Below are 24,509 nucleotides of genomic sequence, written 5' to 3'. Positions count from 1 at the left end.
GCAGAAACACAAACCAGAACTTAGAATTAATTATCAGAAGTGTGAAGGCAGCAACCCTGGATAATTAAAAGAACCACAAGATATACACAAGTATCTTCAATGTTATCTTCCAATATATTAAGTGAAGACATTTTATTTTGCATGTGTTAAGATGGATCCAGTCAGAGAAATAAGCTTTCTGCATCTGAATAATTTATCAAAATAATGTTTATTTTCCCCACAAAGAATCGGCACTCATTGTGGAGGATCCAGATTCCTGGGTCTTGCAGCATCCAAATAAAGCTTTTGATTTACACCAGTTCTGTGAAGTTTAGAATTGAAGCAAGTCTTTTCATAATTACTGTAGTACAAACTGCTAGAGAATTACTGGTATGTGGAACAATTACAACAGTTCAGGAAATGGATGTCTTAGTGCACTTATGTCTTATTTTTTTTGTTTAGCAAACATGCTATATTGTCTATTGTCTGTGCACAAAGTGAAAACTGTAGATTCCCACTGTAGAAGAAATCCGTCTCAGTAAGCAACACACTGTGTCAAGCTGCCCTTTCCTCCCTTAGACCTGCAGTCTTAAGACAAAAACTTTGCCAAACATTACATAATCTTTTTATTATTATTAAATGAGAAAATCTCATTCTCTTACATTGTCACATTGCTCGTCAGAGAAATGCTGCAGTGATGAAGAAAGTCAATGTTGGGGCAAAGTCCTCATTTCTACAACATTCATTTACAGAAATTATAGTCATGTTCAACACAGCTCATCAACACAACATTCTTAGGTTCCTTCACGAGGAGTCCAAAAGATCCTTCCTCTAAGGGGGCATGTCACTATGTAAAATTATAGTTCTCCCCTCTTTTGAACGATTCATTCTCAAACTGCACAAGATGCAAGGCAGACATCCTCTAGAAATCTTCACACATCATCATCATCTGATGTGTCACTGCTGCTTGTCTCCGTGTCTTCATTCTCAATTGTTGGTTTGAAAGTGCTGTTTTTCCAGGGACTGAATTTGAAGTCACAGATGAGGCCATTTTTTAGAATACCATTTTTCCTAAGGCCATTTTTTTGTAACTGAAATTTAAAGCACAAATCAATTTAGCTATCTGAAAATGGCAGCTTGAAAAGCATTTATTTTTGTACAAGGTGTTAAGCATGTGTATTTCACGTCTGGCAACAAAAATTAACTTTGAAAGATTCAACAATGGCATTAGTACTATGTTTTGTAGATGCTTGCATTTCCAGGCTTCTTTTGGTTTTTTTAGTAACAAACATGAAAATAAGCTTGGCATTAGATCTCAAGTCAAAGTATGAGGTTAAAGAGAGCCATGAACATAGATGTAAATCCCTAGTTACGATTCCATTTCCCATAAACTGAGTATGGTTTACATATTGTTTACATATATACAGTAAGTGGTCTCTACTGCCACATCCCTGATTCTATAAAGCTGAACTGGATAAAGGGGGGAGGCTACTTTAATATGAATACACAAAACTTTCTGCAGCCATTAGTAAGCTGACACCCATTTCAAACCCAATTCAAATAGTTCAAACATCCCTTTCAAATAGGGGTCTATGGTCTTATAGGAATTACCTAGTTTCTAGATACCCATCTTCCCCTCCTGTAAATCTGAACCAGTAGATTTACAAAATATTTCCTCAGACTAAATATTGGAAATCCCTCCTGCAATATTCAAGGCTCAAATCTAAGGGATGGAACAGGATGCAAAAAGTTTAAATAAGAGGTCAACCAACAGTAAGAAACTTCTTGCCCTTGTAATTTAAAACACTCACCAATGTGTATCTAACAAACAGGCTCTTATAGGAAAACAAGATTCCCATTGCCACCATAAATAGTTGTGCAGGCAGCACAAAAATATGGAGGCTTATATGAACTATCGGCTCTCTCAGGCATTAAGAAGGTACTAGTTGATCATTTTAACACTGAGATGCTTCAATATGGAATGTAAGAAAGATGTCCATCTTCTATCCCACTCAATAGAATATTTCACTTGAAACATAAGAAACTCAAGTTATGTAGGGCTAGCTTTCGCTCTCACCTGTTCACTAATGACCTGAAATTCCCTCATTTCATCCTCAGTTAGCGGAGCACAGGTCTCATCGTTTTCACTGTCTTCCTGCCAACCCATCTCCTTTAACAATCTTTACAAAAGAAATAAAAATGTGGACATTTATAAAAAGATCAGCAACTTTCATTCTCCAGACACAATCTAATTGCTCTGAAGGGTGCAATTTAATTCTTCTGGCCAGCTCTCACAACCTTGCATTCTTAAGACTTTTTGGAGAAAGTGATTGAAAAAGCAAAAGGTTTGCTTCACTTCCCTGTCCATTTTTTCTTCATGCCTCTCTTCTTCCCATTCGAGAAAGAACAGTACAGAAAGAACATCAATACAGTGGTGCCTCGCAAGACAAAAAGAATCCGTTCTGTGATTCTCTTCGTCTAGTGGTTTTTTCGTCTTGCGAAGCAAGCCCATTGACGGATTAGCGGATTAGCGCTATTAGCGGCTTATCTGCTGATCGGATCAGCTGATAAGTGGCTTAGCGGCTTAGAAAAAGGGGGGGAAGGGAAAAAAACCAGCAGGAACTCGCAAGACATTGTCGTCTTGCGAAGCAAGCCCATAGGAAATTCGTTTTGCGAAGCACCTCCAAAATGGAAAACTCTTTCGTCTAGTGAGTTTTCCGTCTTGCGAGGCATTCGTCTTGCGGGGCAACACTGTACATGAGAAAACCCAGTGCACGACAGGGGTCTATACATGGATGCTTATCTAATGTATTTCTAACCCATTCTTTAGGATACAACAGAGGCAAATGTTAAACTTAAAACAATATAAATAAAACAGCACTTCCAAGGACCATACAGCTGAATGACAATAACTATTTATGTGCAGTATGTGAAATACTGAATCAAAACTATCAAGTTAATTCCTATTGTTAGCCAACTTAACCTTGTATACAAGGGGTGGGAAACCTTCAGTCCTCAAGTCAAATTTGGCCAGGCAAGGGGCTAAATTTTGTCCATGATACTATTTTCCCCAAACCAGAGACACCTGCCCTACACCTGTCATTATGTGACATCAGGTGTGGGGCAGGTGGAAGTATGGCTTAATCAGCTGCGCTGTTGTTCCCCTGAGAAACTTGATAGCCTAGCTGATCCTTGCAGAAAACCAAGATGAAGTCACTGCTCATCAGCTGATGTGCGCTGAGTTCAAGCCTACTGGATCAACTGCATGATTGAGTTCCACTGGGAATTGATGTCAGTCGACCGACAGGTTCTCCCGCCTACCTGTCAAAAGTTGGTCTATGGACAGACAAGGTTCTGCTCCACCAGGTCAAAACGTTTCCCTGCCGCTGCTGTATACCTATCCTTCCAGCAAGCAGTATTTTTCAACAGGTTAAAACCATGCCAATAATTGGAAAAATACATACCGATGCTCTGCTTCAAGTGAGCTTGAAAGGACATCGGTCTGCGGAAATGTTGAAGACCGAATGATCTGCTGAGACATCATTATATCATTTCTATTTTCTTGAGGAATTTCATTTTCAAAGTTTCGGTTTATGTCCCTCTCTTCGTGACCATTGTTGCTGTTATGTAAATTAAATTCATCATCATCATCCTGTTAAAGAAGTCACATATTTGAGTAAATTCCAAAAAGATTTATCCATGATTTGCATGAATATAAAGACGCAACAAGCCTACATATTGCATCCCACTGGAAGTTAAGCCCTTAGAAGAGTACTGCTAGAGCTTGTCCAGCATTCCATTTTCCACAGAAGCCAATAGATGTCTCTGAGGAACCCACAAACAAGACATGAGTGCAATGGAACTCTGCTGCTGTTGCTCCCACCCAAGCAAGTGTCTTTCAGGGGCACACTGCCTCCAATTCTGGGGAGAGCATATAGACATTGTGACTAATGAGACTGTTATCTCTGAATTGTGAAGTACAAAGTACCTATGTTTACTTTTGGGGTGTGATACAGGACTGATTAAAACAGCTGAATTTTAAGCTACATAGGATAGCGTCAGTAAATTCTGATGACCAACATATGCTAAGCTCACTATGGAAGATATTCCTTAGATTCCCAATGGAAGACAATCCTTATCTACATTTTACGTTGCTCTTTATGATCAACACTGCATCAAAAGTCTTAAAGAAGACGCTAGCAATCCCACCCACCACTGAACCCATTGACTATACACAATTTTGGCTTTATGCACTATCCTCAGAACGCAGCCCCCATGTAAGCTGAAAGTCTGTAGTAAAAAATGAAACACACATGACCCTCTGTACAAAATTTGTAGTACCTTCTCTTGCCCATCATGCTCCTCTTCCACTTGATCCCGTTTCAGTGTCTTCAAGAATTCACTCTTCTTATCAGTGCGCATTCGAGTCAATTTGGTTAAGCGAGGCTGGCCAAGTTTATCAACTGGAGATGAGGAATTTGATCGATTACACTATGGTGGAGAAACACACAATACTGAGATGAAGAAAAACTTCATGGCAATGTTTCATTTTGTTCAGCTGCCATTATTTCTGTTTTATTTAAATATAGTTTCAGGTTTCCATTTAATTCTCAAAAATCACAAGTTCATGAAACATAGCTTCTCAAAACTAGAAATACCCCAAATAAAAAAATAACCAATTTTTCTGTACCTCTTTCACTGAATTCTGTGATCCAACAGCCTTAGCAGTAGATTTGAAAGCACTAAAGTTTCCAATACCGTATGGAGAATCATGAGGAAATGGAGGGCCAAGTTTGTTGTCTTTTGTTTGGCTTTTCCACTGTGTTGTCTAAATAAATCAAAATGATGAATAATTTTTGACCAGGTTAATAAACTAAATTCTTTACATTATTTAATGTTTATGACAAGAACCTGAACATGTTTATATAGCACCATCAGTCTACATGACAATATATGAAAAAAAATTAAAGAGGGGGGTTGGCCCCTTCCTTGAGAAGCTTAGAATCTAAATTTTGACAAAGAGAAAGAGATGGCAATGAGAAACAGAGAGAGGTAACAAGAGATAAAGGAGTAAACAGGGTTGCATTTATTTTGGTTTAATATGTGTCTTACATGTAATGCTTTAACACAGAAAATGAAAAACATTACAAAACAATCTGCAATCCCCTCCTCCAAGACAGATTACTTATACGCATTTTACCTTTGCAGGTGGAATGACAGGTTTGGGAACTAAACCTTTATAGACACTTGTACCAGTTCCATTCTTGACTGACTGTGAATGAATATTTCCTGCTACAGGGAATCCAGATATCTGTAAATCTTTCGTACTGCCTTTCTTTATAACCAGCATTCGTGGAGATCTAGATTTTGGGTTCAGAGGATATTCTGCAAAGAAACAAAAGTTTCATCTTATATATTGTGTTGATATTTTTTAATTCAGGAGGAAAACACTGAAGAGGCTCAGGTGATACAGTTCTCCTTATACTCTGTAGATCATCATAGCAAAACAAGTGTTTATGTTTATAACCAGGTACCATGGAACTGAAAGAAGCTGTCTGACCTAAGAAGAGACAGTATTTAAAACAGTCCAACAGCTTTAGGCACAGAACATCATCTTGACCCCACCAAAAAAGACTGCCAGCAGGACATGAAACAAAACAGAATGATTTTTTAAAAAGAGGGAGGCATCAGCATACTTGAAGGAACCCCAAAGTCTTTGTGAAGTACAAAAAAAATTAAATACAAAACCTTAGGTGAGGAAAAAACCCAAAACATGGCCCAAGAATAACCAAGCATGCTTAGTAGCCATGTGATGCTGCATGATAGTTAGAAAATAAAAACAGAATGGAGCATGGAATGGACTATCCTGGGAGGAGGGCACAGCTGGCTGACACCCAATTCTTGTTAGGTGACATGCATATACTGTAACTGCTGCAGGCCCCACTTGCATCAGAAATTTTCTCTAACAATGCACAGCCATCATGGTTTCAGGAACACTAACACGTGATGGCTATCTTTAGTGCAAGAATGTGAATATGCATATATTATAACTCCTTATGAGCAGCACAGCCACATTATTCTGACAGTTTTCAATGCTCAATAAATGCATCACAAAAATCAAACAGCATCACAAAGTATAGCTGACTTAAGGTGCAACAATAAAGATCACTTCAAAGGCATTTTTTAACAAAATGACACTCAAAAAGCTTTACTGTAATTTAAAGCCCAGTGCTCTTACCCCAAACACCAGCAGCTAATGATTTATTCTGGTTTGGTTCTCTCTCATATTCAGGATTCAGGGATGGCTGAAAAGAAGGGGGGAAACAAAATACAGTTTGATTTAAGATCTGCTGGAAAATATCCAAACATGCCAGATCATAAATATTACAGTTTAGAGAGATGATTCAGATCTGGCAAATGATGTTTACCAATGAGGGTGCTGAATCTTATTTCAACATCACTCAATGAAACCTACATCTAACAAAATGAAGTCTACATAAAACCACCAATAGAGGTCACCCAAGGGTTTGGGGTTCAAAGTCATCACTATGCAATATCCAATGCTATCTTTACTTTCCATCTCACTCCAGGGAGGCTTTAAGCAGGGTTTGGGAACAGAATGCCAGGGGCAGACCACATCTTGATGTCGCCTACACCACACAGGCTGGCAAGGCCACTCACCTGTTAATCATCTGGAACCACCCTGAAATAATAACTCAAGACAGGCTGAAAATTAAGATCCCTGCTGAAAGTAGAGCTCAGCACTGATTGCAAGTCCCTGCTTTCACCAGATTGGCTGTACTAAGAAGTTCCCAAATGGGAACTCCCTACTGTAGCTGATCACAGTGGGGGCTTGCTCTCAGCACCTATCAGCACTGACACCCAATTCCCATTGTCAAGTAAAGGTCAGGAGTGCACTTCTACCAATGGAGGTCTTGATTAAAGCTCAATGAAAGCACATAAATGATTCATTTCTGCGAGTGAATGAGTTCATTATGATTAACTTACAAAATCTTCGGCTTCAAATTGTTTGGGTTCTTCCTTGTCTTCCTTTTTCAGAGTCTCACTTTCCGGTGCATTTTTTTCATGCAACCCTTGGCTTTTTCCAGACTGGAAGCTACTGGCGCGAGCACGTGGACCTCCGCTATGATATCCCACTCTGTGGTGCGTGTTTTCAGTGCCATTTCTACCTTGTGAACGCCAGCCATTTCTCTCCTTTCTTCCCAAATGCCCTTGGATTTTAAAATGGCAAAGTTACAAGCAGTTTCCAAAAAATTTACTTTGCAGAAAAAAATTGAAATGTAGCATGCTAAAAATAACTGAAGCTTGGTGGAACTGTAAATTAGGAACTGAAATAATTGAAATGATTGATATTAAAAATTAGAATAAAATCCCATGGTTAGTCACTCGGAAAATCTAAGAGGGGTAGTGTCGAAAAAAGACAAAAGTATGTTGTGTAATAAGTGAACTGCAGCAGAAGTATTAATTTCAAGAGAATAAACAGAAGTTATCACCCATAAAAGAATGGAAATAGGCAATCCAGCACAGGATTTTAATGTAAAAATTTTCTTTAAACTTTTAGAGAAGGGACAATGAACATGCAAAAAAACTCATCGCAACTTTGAAAAGGTTTGTTTTTTCTTGGTGTAGTAATACACAATATACAAATACTGGAAAGTAAATTTGGGGTAGTAATTTTACAAAATACATCCAAGTGTTGCTCACCCTCCTATAGCTATACTACAGAGGATAAAGCACAATCTATGGCTCTTCATCCAAAGAGCAGTTCTGTAGTTGTGCTGCATGGAGTTTTCAGTTTATCCAATACAGTCACCCATATTGATTTCAGCTTACACAGTGAACTGTTCAGAGGGTTTATGAACTAGGAGCAGCTCAACACTTAAAAAACAGTAAAAATAAAATAGGGTTACACAGTATCTAGAGGATTAAACACATACAAACCTCCATTTGAACGACCACTACTAGGATCAAATCCATCAGAAGAATTGTGTCGCCTACGGTTAACTTCATAACGATTCTCTGTCCATGAAAAGCTGTCGGAATGCTTCTCAAAATTCAGTGATGACTAAAAGTAAACACAAATATTAAGTGAGGTCTACAACAGCAAAACTAAATAAATCATCTTCAGCTACTGTGTTGGCATGCAAGAGTGCAAAGGTTTGGTGTTTAAACACTTTTTAGTTTTTCTAAATCTGAAGCCACTAAAATCATCCCCAATATTATTATTATTATTATTGAATTTATATACCACCCTATACCCAGGGGTCTCAGGGCGGCTTTAAGAATAAAATCAAAATATAAAACCACAAAATACATAATCAAAATAAAAACAACAACCCAATAACTCCCCCCAAAAGCCACATTTTAAAAGGGCAAGAGTAAAGGGGAGATAAAGTCATAAACTTCCAGAGCAACTGACAAGCAGCACTCTGCCATTTTACCTGCGTTCTGTGGCTGCGAGGTATAACTGTCATGAAATATATTAGATGAGCAGCAGACTGGTTTCCTAGGTGAGCAAGTTTGAAAGCCAAGGCTCCACTATCAAAAAGGTCCTACCATATAGCCTCACCTACACAGTGGTGATGAGACACAGTACAGGGTCACTAACTTATTACCTCACCTGGCAAGCTAGAGAATCTTTTGAAACAACTGGGTCTGAAACTGTAAAGGCTTTTAAAGGTAATGACAAAATTTAATTTACCTCTAAAAGAAACTGTGAGCCAGGGCAAATTAAACAGTAGCAGAGTCATACTGCTATACAGTGGTGCCTCGCAAGACGAAATTAATTCGTTCCGCAAGTTTTTTCTTCTAGCGAGTTTTTTGTCTTGCGAAGCACAGTTTCCCATAGGAATGCATTGAAAATCAACCAATGCGTTCCTATGGAGACCGTCCGGGGACAGAGGGGACCTGTTTTAAAGCAAGGGAAGGGGCAGCGGGGAGAATCGCTTCTCCCCGTTGCTGCCCCTTGGTTCAGAAGGGGTCCGGGGAGAGAGGGGAAGGCGCGCGCGCGCCTTCCCCTCTGTCCCTGGAGATTGCGGGGCTGGCAACGGGGAGAAGCGATCTTCTCCCCGCCGCCCCTTGCTTCAAAAGAGGTCCGGGGGGCGGGGGCAAGCTTCGTTTTGCGAAGCAAGCCCATAGGGAAATTCGTCTTGCAAAGCAACTCGAAAACGAAAAAACCTTTCGTCTTGCGAGTTTTTTGTCTCGCGAGGCGTTCATCTTGCGGGGCACCACTGTAGCACCATTCTTTGCTATCACTGTACAAAGCTATACAGTGGTACCTTGGTTTACGAATTAATCCGTTCCAGAAGTCCATTCTTAGACGAAAGCGTTCTTAAACCACGACGTGCTTTCCCATAGCAGTGGGGGACTCAATTTACAAATGGAACACACTCAACAGGAAGCGAAACATGTTCTTATTCCAAGGCAAAGTTCACAAACCAAAACACCTACTTCCAGGTTTGCAGCATTCTTAATTCAAATTATTATTCAGCTTCCAAAAGAATGTTGGCAAACCACAACACCCACTTCCGGGTTTGCAGCGTTCAGGACCCAAAATGTTCAACTGCTAAGGCGCTCGTCAACCAAGGTACGACTGTTCAAGTCACTGAAAGATCTGCTACCTTGTGTTACTATTTCGATACAAGTTTCAAGAAATCTTGCACCTAAGTGCAAACATGCAGTCTGCAATTTCAGCACATGGTGGAGCTAGTGTTCCATCAAGCATGCTGATATTGCAAAGTGAGTTGTTAAAAGTTTGGTTGATTTATGACCTTTCAAGCTATTATTGATCTTTACCCTATTGCAAGGTAGAAAACAAGTTGATACCAAAGAACAGTGGAAGAGAAGTATTACATCTTGCAAACAGAATCTGGTGGCATTTTCACTTAAAGGTTTACAAAGCAAGATCTTTTCTGGGTTTTGTTGGGGGGGTAGGTTCTTTACACACCACCAGAAAGTCATTTTTAGCTTAAACTACTCTACACATTATTGGCATCACAACGTATTTCCAGTTTGCTTTTCCCATTCCCTCATGAAGTTTTAAATGAATGTTAAGATAAGGTCAATGAGAAACAAATGAGCACTACAAAACATATATTTACATTGACCAGTCACTTTAGTGACACAGCCCCCAGCCCTGATTCCAGGTCATTGGGTGCAATGGCCACACAATGTTGCCACAATGTGTGTGTGTGGTTGCGCATCAATTGGACACACAAAAATCGTCCGTTGCCTGTACAGTGGTACCCCGCAAGACGAATGCCTCGCAAGACGGAAAACCCGCAAGACGAAAGGGTTTTCTGTTTTGGAGGCGCTTCGCAAGACGAATTTCCCTATGGGCTTGCTTCGCAAGACGAAAGCCCATAGGGAAATCTCCGGGGACCTGTTTTAAATGCTGGTGGTGGGGAGCAAAGCCTTTCCCTCCCTCCGGCCTTCAGAAGAGGTCCAGGAAGGCCGGCGGGGGCCGAAAGGCTTTGCTCCCCACCGCCAGCATTTTAAAAGCAGTCCGGCATAGCAGGGAAGCGCTTCCCGCTATCGCGGACGGCTTTTGAAGGCAGGCGGGGGGGGAAAGACTTTCGCCCCCCGCCCGCCTTCAGAAGAGGTCCAGGACCTCTTCTGAAGGCAGGCGGGGGGGAAAAGACTTTCGCCCCCCGCCCGCCTTCAGAAGAGGTCCTGGACCTCTTCTGAAGGCTGGCGGGGGGCAAAAGTTTTTGTCCCCCCTGCCTGCCTTCCCAGGGGCTTTTAAATCGCCCCGGACAGCGGAGAAGTCCTCCGCTGTCCCGGGGCGATTTTAAAATGCCGCCCGCCAGCATTTTAAGATCGCCCCGGACAGCGGAGAAGTCCTCCGCTGTCCCGGGGTTTTTTAAAATGCTGGGGGTGGGAAGAAAAGCCCTTGTCCCCCCCCCAGCCTTCAGAAGAGGTCGGGGGACAGACTGTCTCCGGACCTGGTCTGAAGGCGGTTTCCCTAGGAACGCATTAATTGATTTTCAATGCATTCCTATGGGAAACCGTGCATTGCAAGACGAAAAACTCGCAAGACGAAGAGACTCGCGGAACGAATTAATTTCGTCTTGCGAGGCACCACTGTACTATAATAATGCAGCTGATATTGCTTTGCAGTCACACCAAATACCAAGAACTCATGTCCAGAACAAGTCAGAGTGATTAAAAACAATACATTACATTCAAAGCCACTCACACATCAGACTTCACTTCCTCTCCTTCCTCTTACAGGCCCCTCAAATTTGCTCCGGAGGGTCCTGTACCCTTAAGCCAACTTGAGGGTGCAGATAGACAGCTGCAGGAGGGAGGAGAGGAAGACAGAAATCCCATTGCATGAGTGGAGCTCCACTTGTACGAGGTTGGATTCTGTCCAATGTGATAAACACCAGATTTAAGATGTACATTTACTTTTCAAGTAAGTCCCACATTTCAGTAAATGTGCATAGGCTCAGGCTCCAATAAATGTCAAGAAACGAAGGCTAGGCAAAATTATTTATCTACAGGTCATCCATGCTGCTTGATTTGTAGAGTTTGATTATTCATAGTTAGAAAATTTAATCATTTTCAATCACATGTAAATGGCAAGCATAAAGCAGGACAAGAACTTAGTGAGCTTTGTCTCTAAATGGATGTCAGATCCACTGCAAAGTCCACATTAACACAACATATGGCTTGTTCTTTTAAACCATGGTGATCTTTTGGGGGCATTTGACCAGTCAAATACCATATTTTTCCATGTCCCCCGTGTATAACACGAGTCCTATTTTTTGGGACTCCAAATAAAGAAATCTCCCATATGCACTGTCCATGTATAAGATGACCCCCCTCATTTTAAACTTGAAAAAATAGGGGGAAAATATAGTCTTATACATGGAAAAATTATCAAGTATTTTTCCAGCAAAACACTATGGGTAAGATCCAGAGACAATTGAGTGGAACTCTGCTCACACATCAGTTTTTCTGGCTCCTCCCTAGACCCAAATGCTGTGACTGAAGATTGATAGACCCCCTGGAACAGAGTGGAATGGGACAAAGGAGTCAGGAAAGGGAAACTGGACAAATCAGGCAGATCTACTTTGTTCAAGGGGAAGCACTTCTCCACTTGTGCAAAAAAAAAAATCTCTGGATCCAAGCCGATGAGATAAACAGGGTTGACACTTATGCCAACTACACACACACACACACCACAAAACCCCAAATTACATAGCTGTTACTGCGAAACAATGATATAAAAAGAGCAATAAATTATTGGGCAGATCTGAGCATTACATGAATGGACTTCTGCTAACAGAATGGGTCTTTGCCTTCCCAAAATCTGCTCCAGAGTTGCCCAACCCTCTAGAGCAGGTTTTGAGGATGTGTGGAGAGCTGCAGGGGTGAAAGCGAGGAAGGTAAAGTTCATTGAACGTGCACATGGACATGGTTGGATATGACCCTTTAAAAAACTTTTTAAACCAGTCCTTCCTCCAGAGAACTTACGGTGGCAAACATACATAAGCTGAAAACTATTCAAAACAATAAGCACCACAATGCAATTTGGGGAGGCAAGAAGGTAAGCTCTGCAGAGTGGTATTCCTACTGCTGTAAAATAATGGCCAATTTACAATGTTTTACCTGTTTAAAACATAATTCTATTAACATGCTTGTACCATAATAATGTTTCATTTAAACTAGACTATTTTTACAAAGAGAGGCATACACCAATAGGATTTTAAACAAAAAAACCCAGAAAAATCTGGAACATACGGTCAGCACCAGCTGACCACTTTTCTTGCCTGTTTGCTTGCTTGCTTATTTTAAATGAATTTTACAGTCAAAAGGAGGTGAGCCAGGCATGCACTTTTGGTGATTATTCCCAAGTTAATTGTGGTGTTTACTATTAGGGCAGCAGAGGCAAATTACATTTGATTGCTGCAGTCAACCGCCCTGAGACCTACGGGCATAGGGCAGTATACAAATTTAATAAATAGTAATAACTATCATGGTGGCATGATCTGTTTAAATTGCGAAATTTAGGCTCCCTTTTGGAAAACAGTTTTTCTTTGAGATTTTTGTTCTAATATCTCTTGAATATATAAACCAATGAAAAGCATGGGGTTGGGGGGGGTGGAGGAGAGAAGGGTTGCAGTCATTACATCATTAAGTCCAGGATCTAACAGTAGCTGCACTACTGCACTAACAGTAGCTGAGTCTGGTATACTAATGAATGGTTTACACAACCTTTGCTAATTTCAAAAGTGAAAGAAAGATAAGTGGGTGCTGATACTCATAATGAACTGTAAGAACACACCTTTGATGATGATGGTGGAGTAGGAAAATTAAGCCAGGCTGGAGCAAAGTCATGCTGCGCCATTTAGGTCCAGTCTCTCCAAATCAGTGAAAACAAGGCTTCAACACCTCATGGCAAATACCTATCAGAGAAGTGAAATGTAGGATATATATTTTTAATCACGTATCTTGCAATAAGACTTTAATATCCCCAAAGAAACTTAATAAGTGAAAAGAACCACAATAACATTCAAGAATCACAGCTAACACAAACACAAATTTAAAAAGCTATTCACCAAGTGTACTTGGAAAAGCACTGAAATAAACTGGGAGTCAGTGAAGATTTTAACACCAGCAATGTTAATGTCTTAGACTGCAATTCTAACCACACTTACCTGGGAAAGTCCCACTTAATTCAGCAAGACTTGCCTGTAAGGAGACAAAGTTAGGATTGCTCTGTACGTTCCGTAAGAAGCCACTGCTTCTGTGTGCCTTCCTCCTTGCTTTTCACCTCCTGGTGCTGTGATTTCTACCACAAATTCAGAAGCAGGCAGAAACAGTTCCTCCTGCCACTGTTTATGGCAGCAGCACCAGATTTCAACATCAGCCACAGACGAGGAAAGTGGCCAGTAGCAGCACCAGCTGGCCTGTGGATCTGGATCCTGGGCCCTGAGACTGACAGGTGAAGAATCTAGCAGAGCTGGAAGACCACTGCAGCCTGTTCTGGGAATCCCTCTATGAGCTACCTATCCATCACCTCCCAATACACTGTATTTTGGATTGCCACTTATCTACAGTCAAGCAAACTGCAGTGTGAGATTATTACATTTTTAATATATGGGCAGATATATTTTGAGCTTAGCCTGTCTGCTAGGTTAAAGGCAGAAAGACTGAAGAAAGGCATGTCTCTACCACAAAAGGCATGTCACAAGTCAGTTTTGCAGCAACTCAATGAAGAATATTCCCTTCTGTCATAGGAAAATGAGGATTTTCAAATGACAGTACCAATTCCTGACTACCACAGAGTAAGTGCTTGGTATTACCCTCATCTATATATACACATCTGGCATTTAACAGTTTTCTGAATCTTTAGATACTGTATGTATTCCAACTTCCATTTTTATGTGACCCTCAATACTGAACAAAGTTGCTCGGCCCTTTTACAGGCTACAATGATCTTAACTGCTGAGCAACAGTATGTGACAGTTCCTTTTCAGTTCAGTTCATATTCAGTTGCTGAATATCTGATAGCCATCTTCATCTTCAGCACTTCATTAATTATGGATTTCATGTATAATATGGAAGTTTTACAAGGATTTTCTCTGGCCAACTGACAAAAAGTAAAATCTGCACTCATTTTCACTATGCCACTATCTCACACCTCGCTCTGCCAAGCTCATGTAGTAGTTTTAATACAAGCATAGGCTAAAATGCACCCCAGTATACAGTCATTTGACAACCAGGTTGCTTCCCACCCTTCATATTCTTAAGGGCAGTCACTGCATCCGGTCCCTTCTGCAAGCTTTCCATTCACAGAAAATCAAGTCTGGGTCTAACGTAGTATAAACAAAAACAGTTTTAAATTGTTTTTTGGTTGCTTTTATTTCTAGTTTGAAATAAAACAGTCCTCATCATTAGAAACTGTAAACTCTAGGGAGAGTGAGCATATCAGGTTACAATCAAAGCTGACAACCCAATAAAATGTCGCCTAAGTTTAATTTTATTCCACATCAATCCATACAATCATGGGTGCAGTCATTTAAACTGCATCTCGCAGCTCTAGAGTTGAAGGTCACCACTTTCTGGAAAATGCTACAGCTCAGTCATGTCATCATACCAGCTACACTACACAATTCAAAAGCAAGAGTGGATGGGGTTTTCTATTAAGTATCTATCTAATGGCATGGAGATGTTGTTAGTGGAGCGCAGGGGCCCTAACATCTTGTAAGCAGCAAGCTATATTTGATGTGTTTCCAAGTCTATGTTGAAAAGCACTTAAAAGCTGTTAATGACTGCATGAGTTAATTTCTATAACTATTTACTGAATTTTTATGCCCTTCAGATTTCAGGGCAGTTTACAAAAATATAAAAAACTATTTCTAATCAGAAGAATAGGGTGAGCCCATATTATACGTGTGAGTGTGTGTGTGTGTGTGTGTGTGTGTGAGAGAGAGTGAGAGAGAGAGAGAGAGAGAGAGAGAGAGAGAGAGAGAGAGATATTTCAGGATATAGAGTACCCAGGTACTTATCACCCTGAATTGACTACTTTCAACAGTTATGTTGCTAAGAATTAAGAAGAAATGCATCGCCATCAAGTCTTAGGGGTTGCATAAGAAAGGAAATGCAGTTCAAAGAAATAGCAGAGAACACTAGAGCAATGGAGAGCCTGGCTTATGACCATACCATGTACACTTAAATTGCTCCAGGGCTAACACAAGGTGAAACAGCCCTGAAAAGATATCCAAAGTAGAAAAAGAATCATAATTATTCCACTCTTCAGACTTGTGAGCCTCATTTGCACCACACAGTAAGCCGCACCATGGCGTGATAGGATTGTGCAAATGTGCAGGACCATGGAGCTAAGCCAAGGTTGGCACCAGTATTTTGTTTGTGGACACCTCACAGGCTAGACATGCACTCTCTAGCACTTGTCGTGCAGCAGTTGTCATTTGCAGTGTCTTCATCATGATTAGCAGCAGGACTCACTTATAAGCATACCATGCATATATACAAGACTGGCCAAATTGTGTAGTTTCAAAACTGCTTTTTTGTGTGTTTTTTTGTCCATAAGAAACAAGAATGCACTTATAATAAATATCATAGCTCCTTGGATGTGCTAAATTTAGTTATAGTAGGAGTTTCACATTTCCCAAGTATAAAGCAATTAATCATAACATTTTTTTATTATCGATCCACAACTACACCATCCTAGAATGAACAACAGTCATCTCATCACTGTACTGCATACAAAGATCCTTACAATGCCTAACATTTCTAAAATACTATTTGCAATGTTAGGAGCCGCATATACTGTGAAGTGCTGGATGACCAATTTATCATGTATGCACTCAATTCGGGCCAAAGAGAGAACCTGCAGGAACTAACTACAAACCCCAATGGAGAACATGCTATGATTTTGGAACACTGAAAACCCAAAGTAAATGCCTCGGTTTTCGAACGCGCCTCAGAATTCGAACAGGAAATGCAGCTTCCATTTTGAGTTTTCCATTTTGAGGCTTCTGCTTTCAGTTTTTGTTTTTTGAACATTTCGGAACTTGAACAGACTTCCGGAACTGATTACATTTGAAACCCGAGGTACCACTGTATAGGGCCAATCTCACCTTTCTTAAGTGGAAATTCCACAACTGTAATGCTTTGTGCCATGCTTCCACCAACTTTTATTCTTTAGGTGGTGGTACGGAGCGGGTGGCGCTGTGGGTAAAAGCCTCAGCGCCTAGGGCTTGCCGATCGAAAGGTCGGCGGTTCGAATCCCCGCGACGGGGTGCGCTCCCGCTGCTCGGTCCCAGTGCCTGCCAACCTAGCAGTTCGAAAGCACTCCCGGGTGCAAGTAGATAAATAGGTACCGTTTACCAGCGGGAAGGTAAACGGCGTTCCATGTGCTGCGCTGGCTCGCCAGATGCAGCTTTGTCACGCTGGCCACGTGACCCGGAAGTGTCTCTGGACAGCGCTGGCCCCCGGCCTATAGATGTGAGATGGGCGCACAAACCCCAGAGTCTGTCAAGACTGGCCCGTTCGGGCAGGGGTACCTTTACCTTTACCTTACATAAAACAAAGTCTCAGAAGACTATATTCTACAAGTGGGTTCACAAAGGAGGAGGTGGCCTTTCAAACCCTGGCCTCAGGTCATTTACTGTTTTATAGGTCAACATTAGCTCATTGAATTGGGCCCAGAAACAAATTGGAAACTATATAACTAAAGCAACACAGCCTACAAAATACACACCAGAAAACAATTGTTTTTACATACATTGGGATTCTAATAGTGTAATAGCAATCACATGAACTCACTGGGGCTTACTTCCAGGGAAGTGGGCTAAGACAGATAACTTGCATAGAATTGTTTCTACACAATACAAAAGTTTCAGTTGCATAATCAGAAACTATAATGACTTCTATCATGATGACTTCTATCAGGATTTGTCATCATTGTAAGATGCGGCACACATTCTGAGGCACACTTTTTAATGCTTCTGTGGAAGGAAAATTACAGAATATCCTGTTCGGGAACAAGATACAATCTATGTAGCTGGTTCCACTTCAAGCTGCAATTAAAATTAAAGACCTACACAGTAAGAAACTGCATACATTATATACATACTGTACTATGTAATTCAAATTCTTACTTTTGATGCCTGAATTAAGTCTGAAATTCTTGCTAATCATTTTAGCATGCACAGGTATGAAGATTTCCTTCACTTCTGTACAGAAATTGTACAAAAACTCTATTGATGTCAACATTTTAGACCTCTTGCCAAAGATCCACAGAATCGTCAGGGGATTTCTGCAAGCACTTTTAGGAAAGATGGGGAATGTCTGCACTGAGCTCTCAACCAAGCATGCTGTACAAGGAAAGGGGAGATTCACTGTCATATCGGCAGACACAAAGAAAAAGCTAACTAAATAGAATTTTCAAAGATAAGTAGTCCAAGTCAAAATATCAACAGAGATCAAAAGAATTGTTTATGCACTGAAGAATCTTCACTCCCAGGCTTCACTTCAATCTCTGATTTAAGGTTTTAAATTGTCAAATTTGGGGGGAAGATTAACATACGTAAATATGCTGGAGTTTAAGGTGATTTGAATAGTGCCAAATATCAGTCACTTACTTTGTAACTAGGTTGTTTTGTCCATCTTATATATTTTTTGAGGCAGCACTGGATTCTGTTGAAAATAAACCTGCAGGAAATTTAAAATGTTATAATTAAACACAACTGTATTCTCATTGCCCTAATGAAGCTATCCAAGTTTTACTTCTAATAAAGTACAGAGCAAGATAAATTTAGAAGTAGTTAATCTACTGTGTTGACTCAAGTATTCTGCTGGAGAATAAATTAAAACGGAGGATCTAAGCAGCCAACTAAAACAGAACATTCTGTAGCCAAGCTAAAGCTTAAGAGACCAATCCTATTTGGTATAGAGAAACCTTTTGCCCATCCTATCATGTATAGAGTGACACCAAGCCCTTGGTCCAGTGCAGACCAGCCACCACCATTACTGCATAAGCACTAAGGCACCCAACATCATCAAAAGGGGTTTCACATCTTTAGCACAACCATACTGCATAAATGCACTAGCAAAAATGTATTTTAAATCCCAAGCCAGTGGGATTGCTGTGGACCCTAGCAGGTGTTTGAAGTATTTTGAAATATATATTTTAGCATGCCTGAACAATTTCATAAATTGCAGTATGCTCTTGAATGCCTTTGCTTTCTGCACCCCTCAACAATTATTGGGGAAGTTGTCTTATACCATTTCAGTATTCCAGCATCTTCATTTTTTAAAAAAAACAACTAACAGTGTCTGAGCCTGTGTCTACTCATAAGCAAGTTCTACTGAATCCCATGGTACTTAGTTCCAGTAAGAGGGGCTAGATTACTGCCTAACATAGCAGGGTTCCGATTTATCCCAATTGAAATGAGCAAGAAAATGAAACTATCAAATGTGTGTTTAGTAACAAGCCACTGCAAAGTACAGTACAGTCACACTTTAAGCACATTTAACTTGTGTTTATTTCAACCATACACCACATAAGTGCAAGTGAAATCCAAGCAAGGAAAAGAGATTAAAAGTTCTTATCACGCTGGGTCCACTTGGGTTACCCAGCAAAGAGAGTTTTCAAGCACTCCACCTTGTTTGCTAAGCAAGGCCTGCTGAGTGTGCCAGCTCCAGGAGTACTAGGAATTCTTTCTCTCTCTCCTCCACCCTCCCCATCTGCTATCCATCTGGGTTTGGGTATATGCGGAACCACTGGAACCAAACCTCTGCATAAGATGCAACCCTACTGTACTGCAAAGGCTCATTTGACCCTGGGGTAAATATTATTCAGCATGGTGGCTCTCAAACACTGGAGTACAACTGGTACCAGTCTAAGACCACATGGCTAATTATCTGGAATAATAGGAGGGCACTATTTAGGCTAACCCTGTTCAAGGGGGTGAATTCTTCTTCAAGCTGGGCTTTATCTTAGCATAAAAAGCTATTTAACTATACAAGTTAAATAGTTTGGTTTCTATTTTATTTTCTCTCCTGTTATGAGTCCAGTATTTCTCCTGTGCATATTAAGTTTCTGTTTTACTTTCTCTTCTGTTTTCTCCACTCTAACTTAAAAAGAGGATTGCTTCTAATTCATGAGTTGTATCCTTTCCACTGTCACTTGTCACTGGCTTGTCAACAAAATTAACAAATGCTCAGCTATACATCACCAGACACCAGCAGTTGCTTGGCATAAACAACTCTCTGTATGTGTTTTTTCTGGAGATGAAATATAACAACGAATCATCAAAAATATTAAGTTGATGTTGGCCCAGTTTGAATGTTAGCAGTAAATCATGGTCTAAAACAAACCACACCTCACCACAAACAAGTAGCGTGCTAGCACACATGGATCAAGTGTGCCTGCCCCTCTCTTTTTGTGCATATCATAAGGAAGCAAACCAAGCTTAGCATTTCCAAAACAAACTAGAAGCTAGAGGCAAAGAACAAACCCCGGCTTCTTGAGTTAAATGAACCACAAGTGCTGTAGTTTATGGCTTACTATTAACCAGGCCAACATGGGGGCCAATGCACCTCATTTTTTGTGGTAGACTACATCTTTGGAAAGTGGCACCAAAATCATTTCAGAATCATATACAGTGGAACCCTCGGTTGTCTAACGTAATCCGTTCCGGAAAACCGTTCAACTTCCAAAACTTTTGACAACCAAGGCACAATTGCCAGTTGGCAAAATCCATTGAAAAAGTGGGGAAACGCGTCTCAGAAGCCATTTGACTTCCAAGGCGTGTTCGAAAACGGAAGCATTCCGAATCGTTTTACTTCCGAAGCATTTGACAACCAAGGTTCCACTGTACCACTGTATATATTGGCAGCTAGGGCTTTAAAAATGCTTTCTGTAAAATATCAAAACAAATTGTGTACAAGGTTAATGGGCATTTAGAGGCAAAAGGAGCAAAGCATCACACATCTACACTGGGGGACAGCATATGCCAGTATCCTCTTGTAAAAAAAATTATTGATATCAGGTGAAGATCTGAGTAGGATCAGGGTTCCATTTTAATAATCTAAAATTGTTCCAAGTGGCTATGGACGATCATATTATTGTTTATTTAATTTCTATACCGCCCTTCATTCAAGGATCACAGGGCAGTTTACAACATATAAATGTATACCATAACATACATAACATAGTATGTACATACACAGATACCATAGTAACAAATAAAAACAATAATCCCACTCGAACACACAGTTTAATAGGCCATAGACAGGGTAGTTAAATAAAGGCCTGTCTAATTAAACAAAGGCCTGGGAGAAAGGGAATGCTTTTGCCTGGTGCCTTAAGATGAGGGCACCAGGCAGGTCTCCCTAGGAAGAGCATTCCACGTTCACAGAAGTGTTTCTATACCAACACTACTATATCTGCTACATACACATAAGAGACTAAACAGAATGAGAATTCTATCTAGACAGCTCACAATCACTTTTATATTTAGTGGCCAGTTGCAATCCTCTTGTGGCAAGCTTTAATACAGCTATCTTGAATTAAGCTAACCAGTTTTCTGGTTCAGACCTTACATGAAACTAAGATATTAGTACTAAAATCAGGTGGGGGGTATAGAGGAGAAAGACAAATAAGGCTTAATCCTGGTCCAAAACTATCATCACAGCACTATCAAGATGCCTGGCACTGACCTAATGATCACTTCTGCACATGGTTCAAATCCTAAATAGGATGCAAGTCCATTTAAGTTCAATCAGATTCATTTTCAAGTAGTCATGAATCAGTTGAAACTTCAAATTTAAGTAGTAAGTCTAAGCTTCCTTAGAATCCAAGCAAGTTCTGATATAGTTAAAAAAGATTTTCATGTGTTAACATGCCTCTCAAACTTTTGATAAAGAAAAATATTAACAGAAGCAAAACAAAAAATGAGCATCAACAGTTTACCTCACTTACAATTAATATTTGTAACAATTGTAGTTTCAGGCAATACTTACAAAATCCAAGAGAACTGCACAGATTGGCATTAACTCTCTGTGATTTGCGTTTTCCAGTTTGCTTCCCTTGCAGTAATGATCCGAGTTCCTTAAAGATACTACATCCGTAGCTATGCAATACAAGGGCTGATTATTGGAAATCAGCTACCCATTCTTCACATTTAAGGACTCCAAAAAGTTATTTTCAAAAAAGTCAGACAAGTCTGGTTTTGACAGCCTGTCTTATCTTCTGACACTTCTTCACTTTCCTATTCCGCATATATCTTACTATCATAAACATCAGTTCCAAAAGAAATAAATACACCTTTTATGACATAAAGAATAGAACTGAGAAGTCAAAGTCTGCATTCAATATGAAGTTCATTTCTAAGAGTCGATTCAGACATCCACACACAGCAGCTATCTGGATATTCCCATATTGCTTCTTCAGAACACTACAAAAAAACCCCACTAAAAAATGAAAAATAAAGCTCTTTGTCTCTTCATTTAGGAAACAGACATCATTGTAAAAAGTAATTCCAAATTGCCTAAAAAATGAAAGCAATATTTGCCATAAATTCTACATCAATATTAGAAAAATTGGGAGCTACATTTAATATAATCTTCTAGACTTAGTTGACAAATCAAGTCAATCTCTGTTTTGACTGAAATGTTTGAACTAGAAAGCAAAAACAGTTCTTGAAAGTAGCATGCAGAACTTAAGAAGTTTATACAATTATCCATTCCATATGGAGAAAAATTAGTCCAAGATGATATCCTGAATTTAAGGGGAAGCAGGAGAAGAATCTCAAAAGTTCATAAACCGGGTTCTGCAGGCTTCAGAAGTGTTTGAAGTGGAAAAGCAACTGAACAGGTTATAATCCCAATTCCCTTTTTAGTCAACGTTTTCGCTTTCAATCGAAGCAGACTCTGCAGGTCAGCATCCAGCTACCTTTTTTTCACAGGCTGAGGCAACAGGTTGCAAAATATCCAAGATCATGTTCAGAATCCAGATCACCTAGAAGTAGGGTAGGAGGCTGGGAAAAAGAGACAAGACATACTGCAATTAATGTTCCTTTCTCGAGACATCTAGGAAATCTGCAACATTATGAATCTGCTCTCTTGAGAATAATGAACACCATGTACTTGTGAACAAGGAAGCCTTAAAATAAGGACATGCAACGAAATCCACGCGGATTGCGCTGGAAACATATGCTGGAGTCAGCAGCGAAAAGGGGAGGGGAAGAGGTCCTACTCCAGGGTGAAACGGCGGTTGGCGTAAGAGTACTATCATGGGAGGCAGGCGCGAAGAAAACCGGAAGAATTAAAAACTCCCACCAAGCACGTTCCTTGGCCCAATTTCGTACCAAAAAGGGAAAAAAGAAAGAATAAAGATAAAAGCTACAACGAACCAACCGAACAAAAGGAAGATCGGTGAAACGGGAGGACTTGCAGCTGCAACCCCTAGGCATAGTTAGTCGGGAGAAGTCCCCACTCCGCGCCGCTGGGCTTACTTCCGAGTAAACACACGATAGGACCCCCCCCTCGAGGTGGCAATCTCGGATCCGGGACCCGAGGAAAGAATGAGGGGCGCGAGGAGGAAAGGCGTCCGCGGCTCTCCGAGCGTCTAACCTACGGGAGTGCGCACGCGTTTCCTGCCCAGGTTTCGCTCTCCCTCCTCCTCCTCCTCCCGTCCCATTTCATGGCCAGGTAAAGTCGGGGACGAGTCCTCCCGCTGGAGGTTGTCATATTTACACCCTCGCTCGCTCGCAATCCGCCCGCAGGGGGTTCGAAGCTGCTGCCTCCAACTGCCGCCCCTCGACCAAGCCGGGGCCCAACAGAGCTGGTGTCCCGTTTATCCCCCCCCCCCCGTTGGAAGAGGAAGGGAGACGGAGAAAGGACGGAGAGGCCACATGCCCAGGGCTCGATGCAGGCCGGGGGGCGGGGGGAAGAGACCGAACTACGGGAGCCGCGCTCCGGCCGAGGATCCTTCGCAGCTGCGGAGCCTCAGAGCCCCGTTTCTCCTGCCTCTTCTACCCCGGGGACGGGCCCGCTCGCCTGCCTGGCTCCGGAACCCCACGCTCCGCACACGCAAACATTGTTTCCTCCGCCACCTCTTCCCTCAGACCGACCGACCGGCGAGGGGGTGGCATGGAGGAAGGAGGAGGAGGCGGCGGCGCCGGCGTAACGCGGCTCTAACCTGCCAGCCAAGTCCCGGCCAAGCACAGCAGCTCCTGCGGGGTCCCGGATTTGAAAGCTCCTTTTTGCCGCCGCTTCTCCCCCGCCGCGCGCACAACTCCTCGCTCCAGTCAGTCAGTCAGCCCCAAAATGGCGCCGCTCCGAGCCGCAGCAGCGATGCCCTGCGCCCAAGCCTCGCGAGAGTTCGCCGCCAACAGCCGCCACGAGCAGCTAGACGAGGCTGGGCTTGTGTTGGGGGCGGGAGGGAGCGCGCGAGCGCCCGACGTTCTACGACGCTGTGTACATGTGCGAGGGAGGGAGGGAGAGGGAGAAGATTCTGGCTTGTGCGAAGCGGAGAACTCCAACGACAAGACACATACGACAGAACGCGCGCGGAGGTTTTAAGGGCCCCCCGAAAGGAGAGGTTTCGTGGAACCCCCGCTCCACGCCTCGCGCTCCTATAAACGCCACCTTTCTCTTCCTCCCAACAACCTTCGCTTGCGCGGCGCTACTTCGGCTGAAGGCGCACCAGCCCGCGAGCAGCGCCCCCCTCGCGTGACGTCACTCGGAACAATCCCGAACGTTCGGAGAGCGGCGAAAGGGGGAATCCCCTCAGCGAGCGCGCTGCTTTTTCAAGTTGGAGGGAGGAGGGAATCCCCGGCTGCCGGCTTCTGCAGCGCGGCGAGCGAAAAGAAGCCAGCGGCGGCTAAAGTGGATGTCGTTTCCCACCCTCCGCGACAGCGACTGTATATTGCATAAGACAAAACGCGCCCGACCCCCGGCGTTTTATTTGGGGATTTATTTATTTTTTGCCATAACTGGTGTTTTTGTTTTTTTTAAAAAAAATATGT

The 24,509-nt window shown here is 41.7% G+C and overlaps 1 protein-coding gene across 3 annotated transcripts; it reads right to left on the bottom strand.

The window, feature by feature from the left end:
* Window positions 1-189: 189 nt before the first annotated feature.
* GPBP1 (GC-rich promoter binding protein 1) lies at window positions 190-23,840 on the bottom strand. 3 transcript variants are annotated; one of them, XM_082242076.1, is made up of 14 exons: window positions 23,681-23,840; window positions 21,502-22,517; window positions 18,117-18,186; window positions 13,665-13,698; window positions 13,292-13,412; window positions 7,942-8,065; window positions 6,988-7,211; window positions 6,218-6,284; window positions 5,180-5,364; window positions 4,670-4,807; window positions 4,321-4,470; window positions 3,444-3,631; window positions 2,057-2,159; window positions 190-1,070 (listed from the first exon to the last, which is right to left on the bottom strand). In XM_082242076.1, exons 5-14 carry the CDS (start codon window positions 13,352-13,354, stop codon window positions 912-914), a joined length of 1,401 nt encoding a protein of 466 aa, XP_082098202.1. In that variant the 5' UTR covers window positions 13,355-13,412; window positions 13,665-13,698; window positions 18,117-18,186; window positions 21,502-22,517; window positions 23,681-23,840; the 3' UTR covers window positions 190-911. The 3 variants fall into 3 exon arrangements, with proteins under 3 accessions (XP_082098202.1, XP_082098201.1, XP_082098203.1); XM_082242075.1 differs by lacking the exon at window positions 13,665-13,698; XM_082242077.1 differs by lacking the exons at window positions 13,665-13,698; window positions 18,117-18,186; window positions 21,502-22,517; window positions 23,681-23,840 and adding an exon at window positions 17,634-17,875.
* Window positions 23,841-24,509: the final 669 nt, after the last annotated feature.

Source organism: Podarcis vaucheri (assembly GCF_965113315.1).
Source record: "Podarcis vaucheri genome assembly, chromosome: 11".
NCBI lineage: Eukaryota > Metazoa > Chordata > Lepidosauria > Squamata > Lacertidae > Podarcis > Podarcis vaucheri.
Note: the sequence above shows the minus strand (reverse complement) of the source record. Positions and strands in the feature narration are given on the sequence as shown.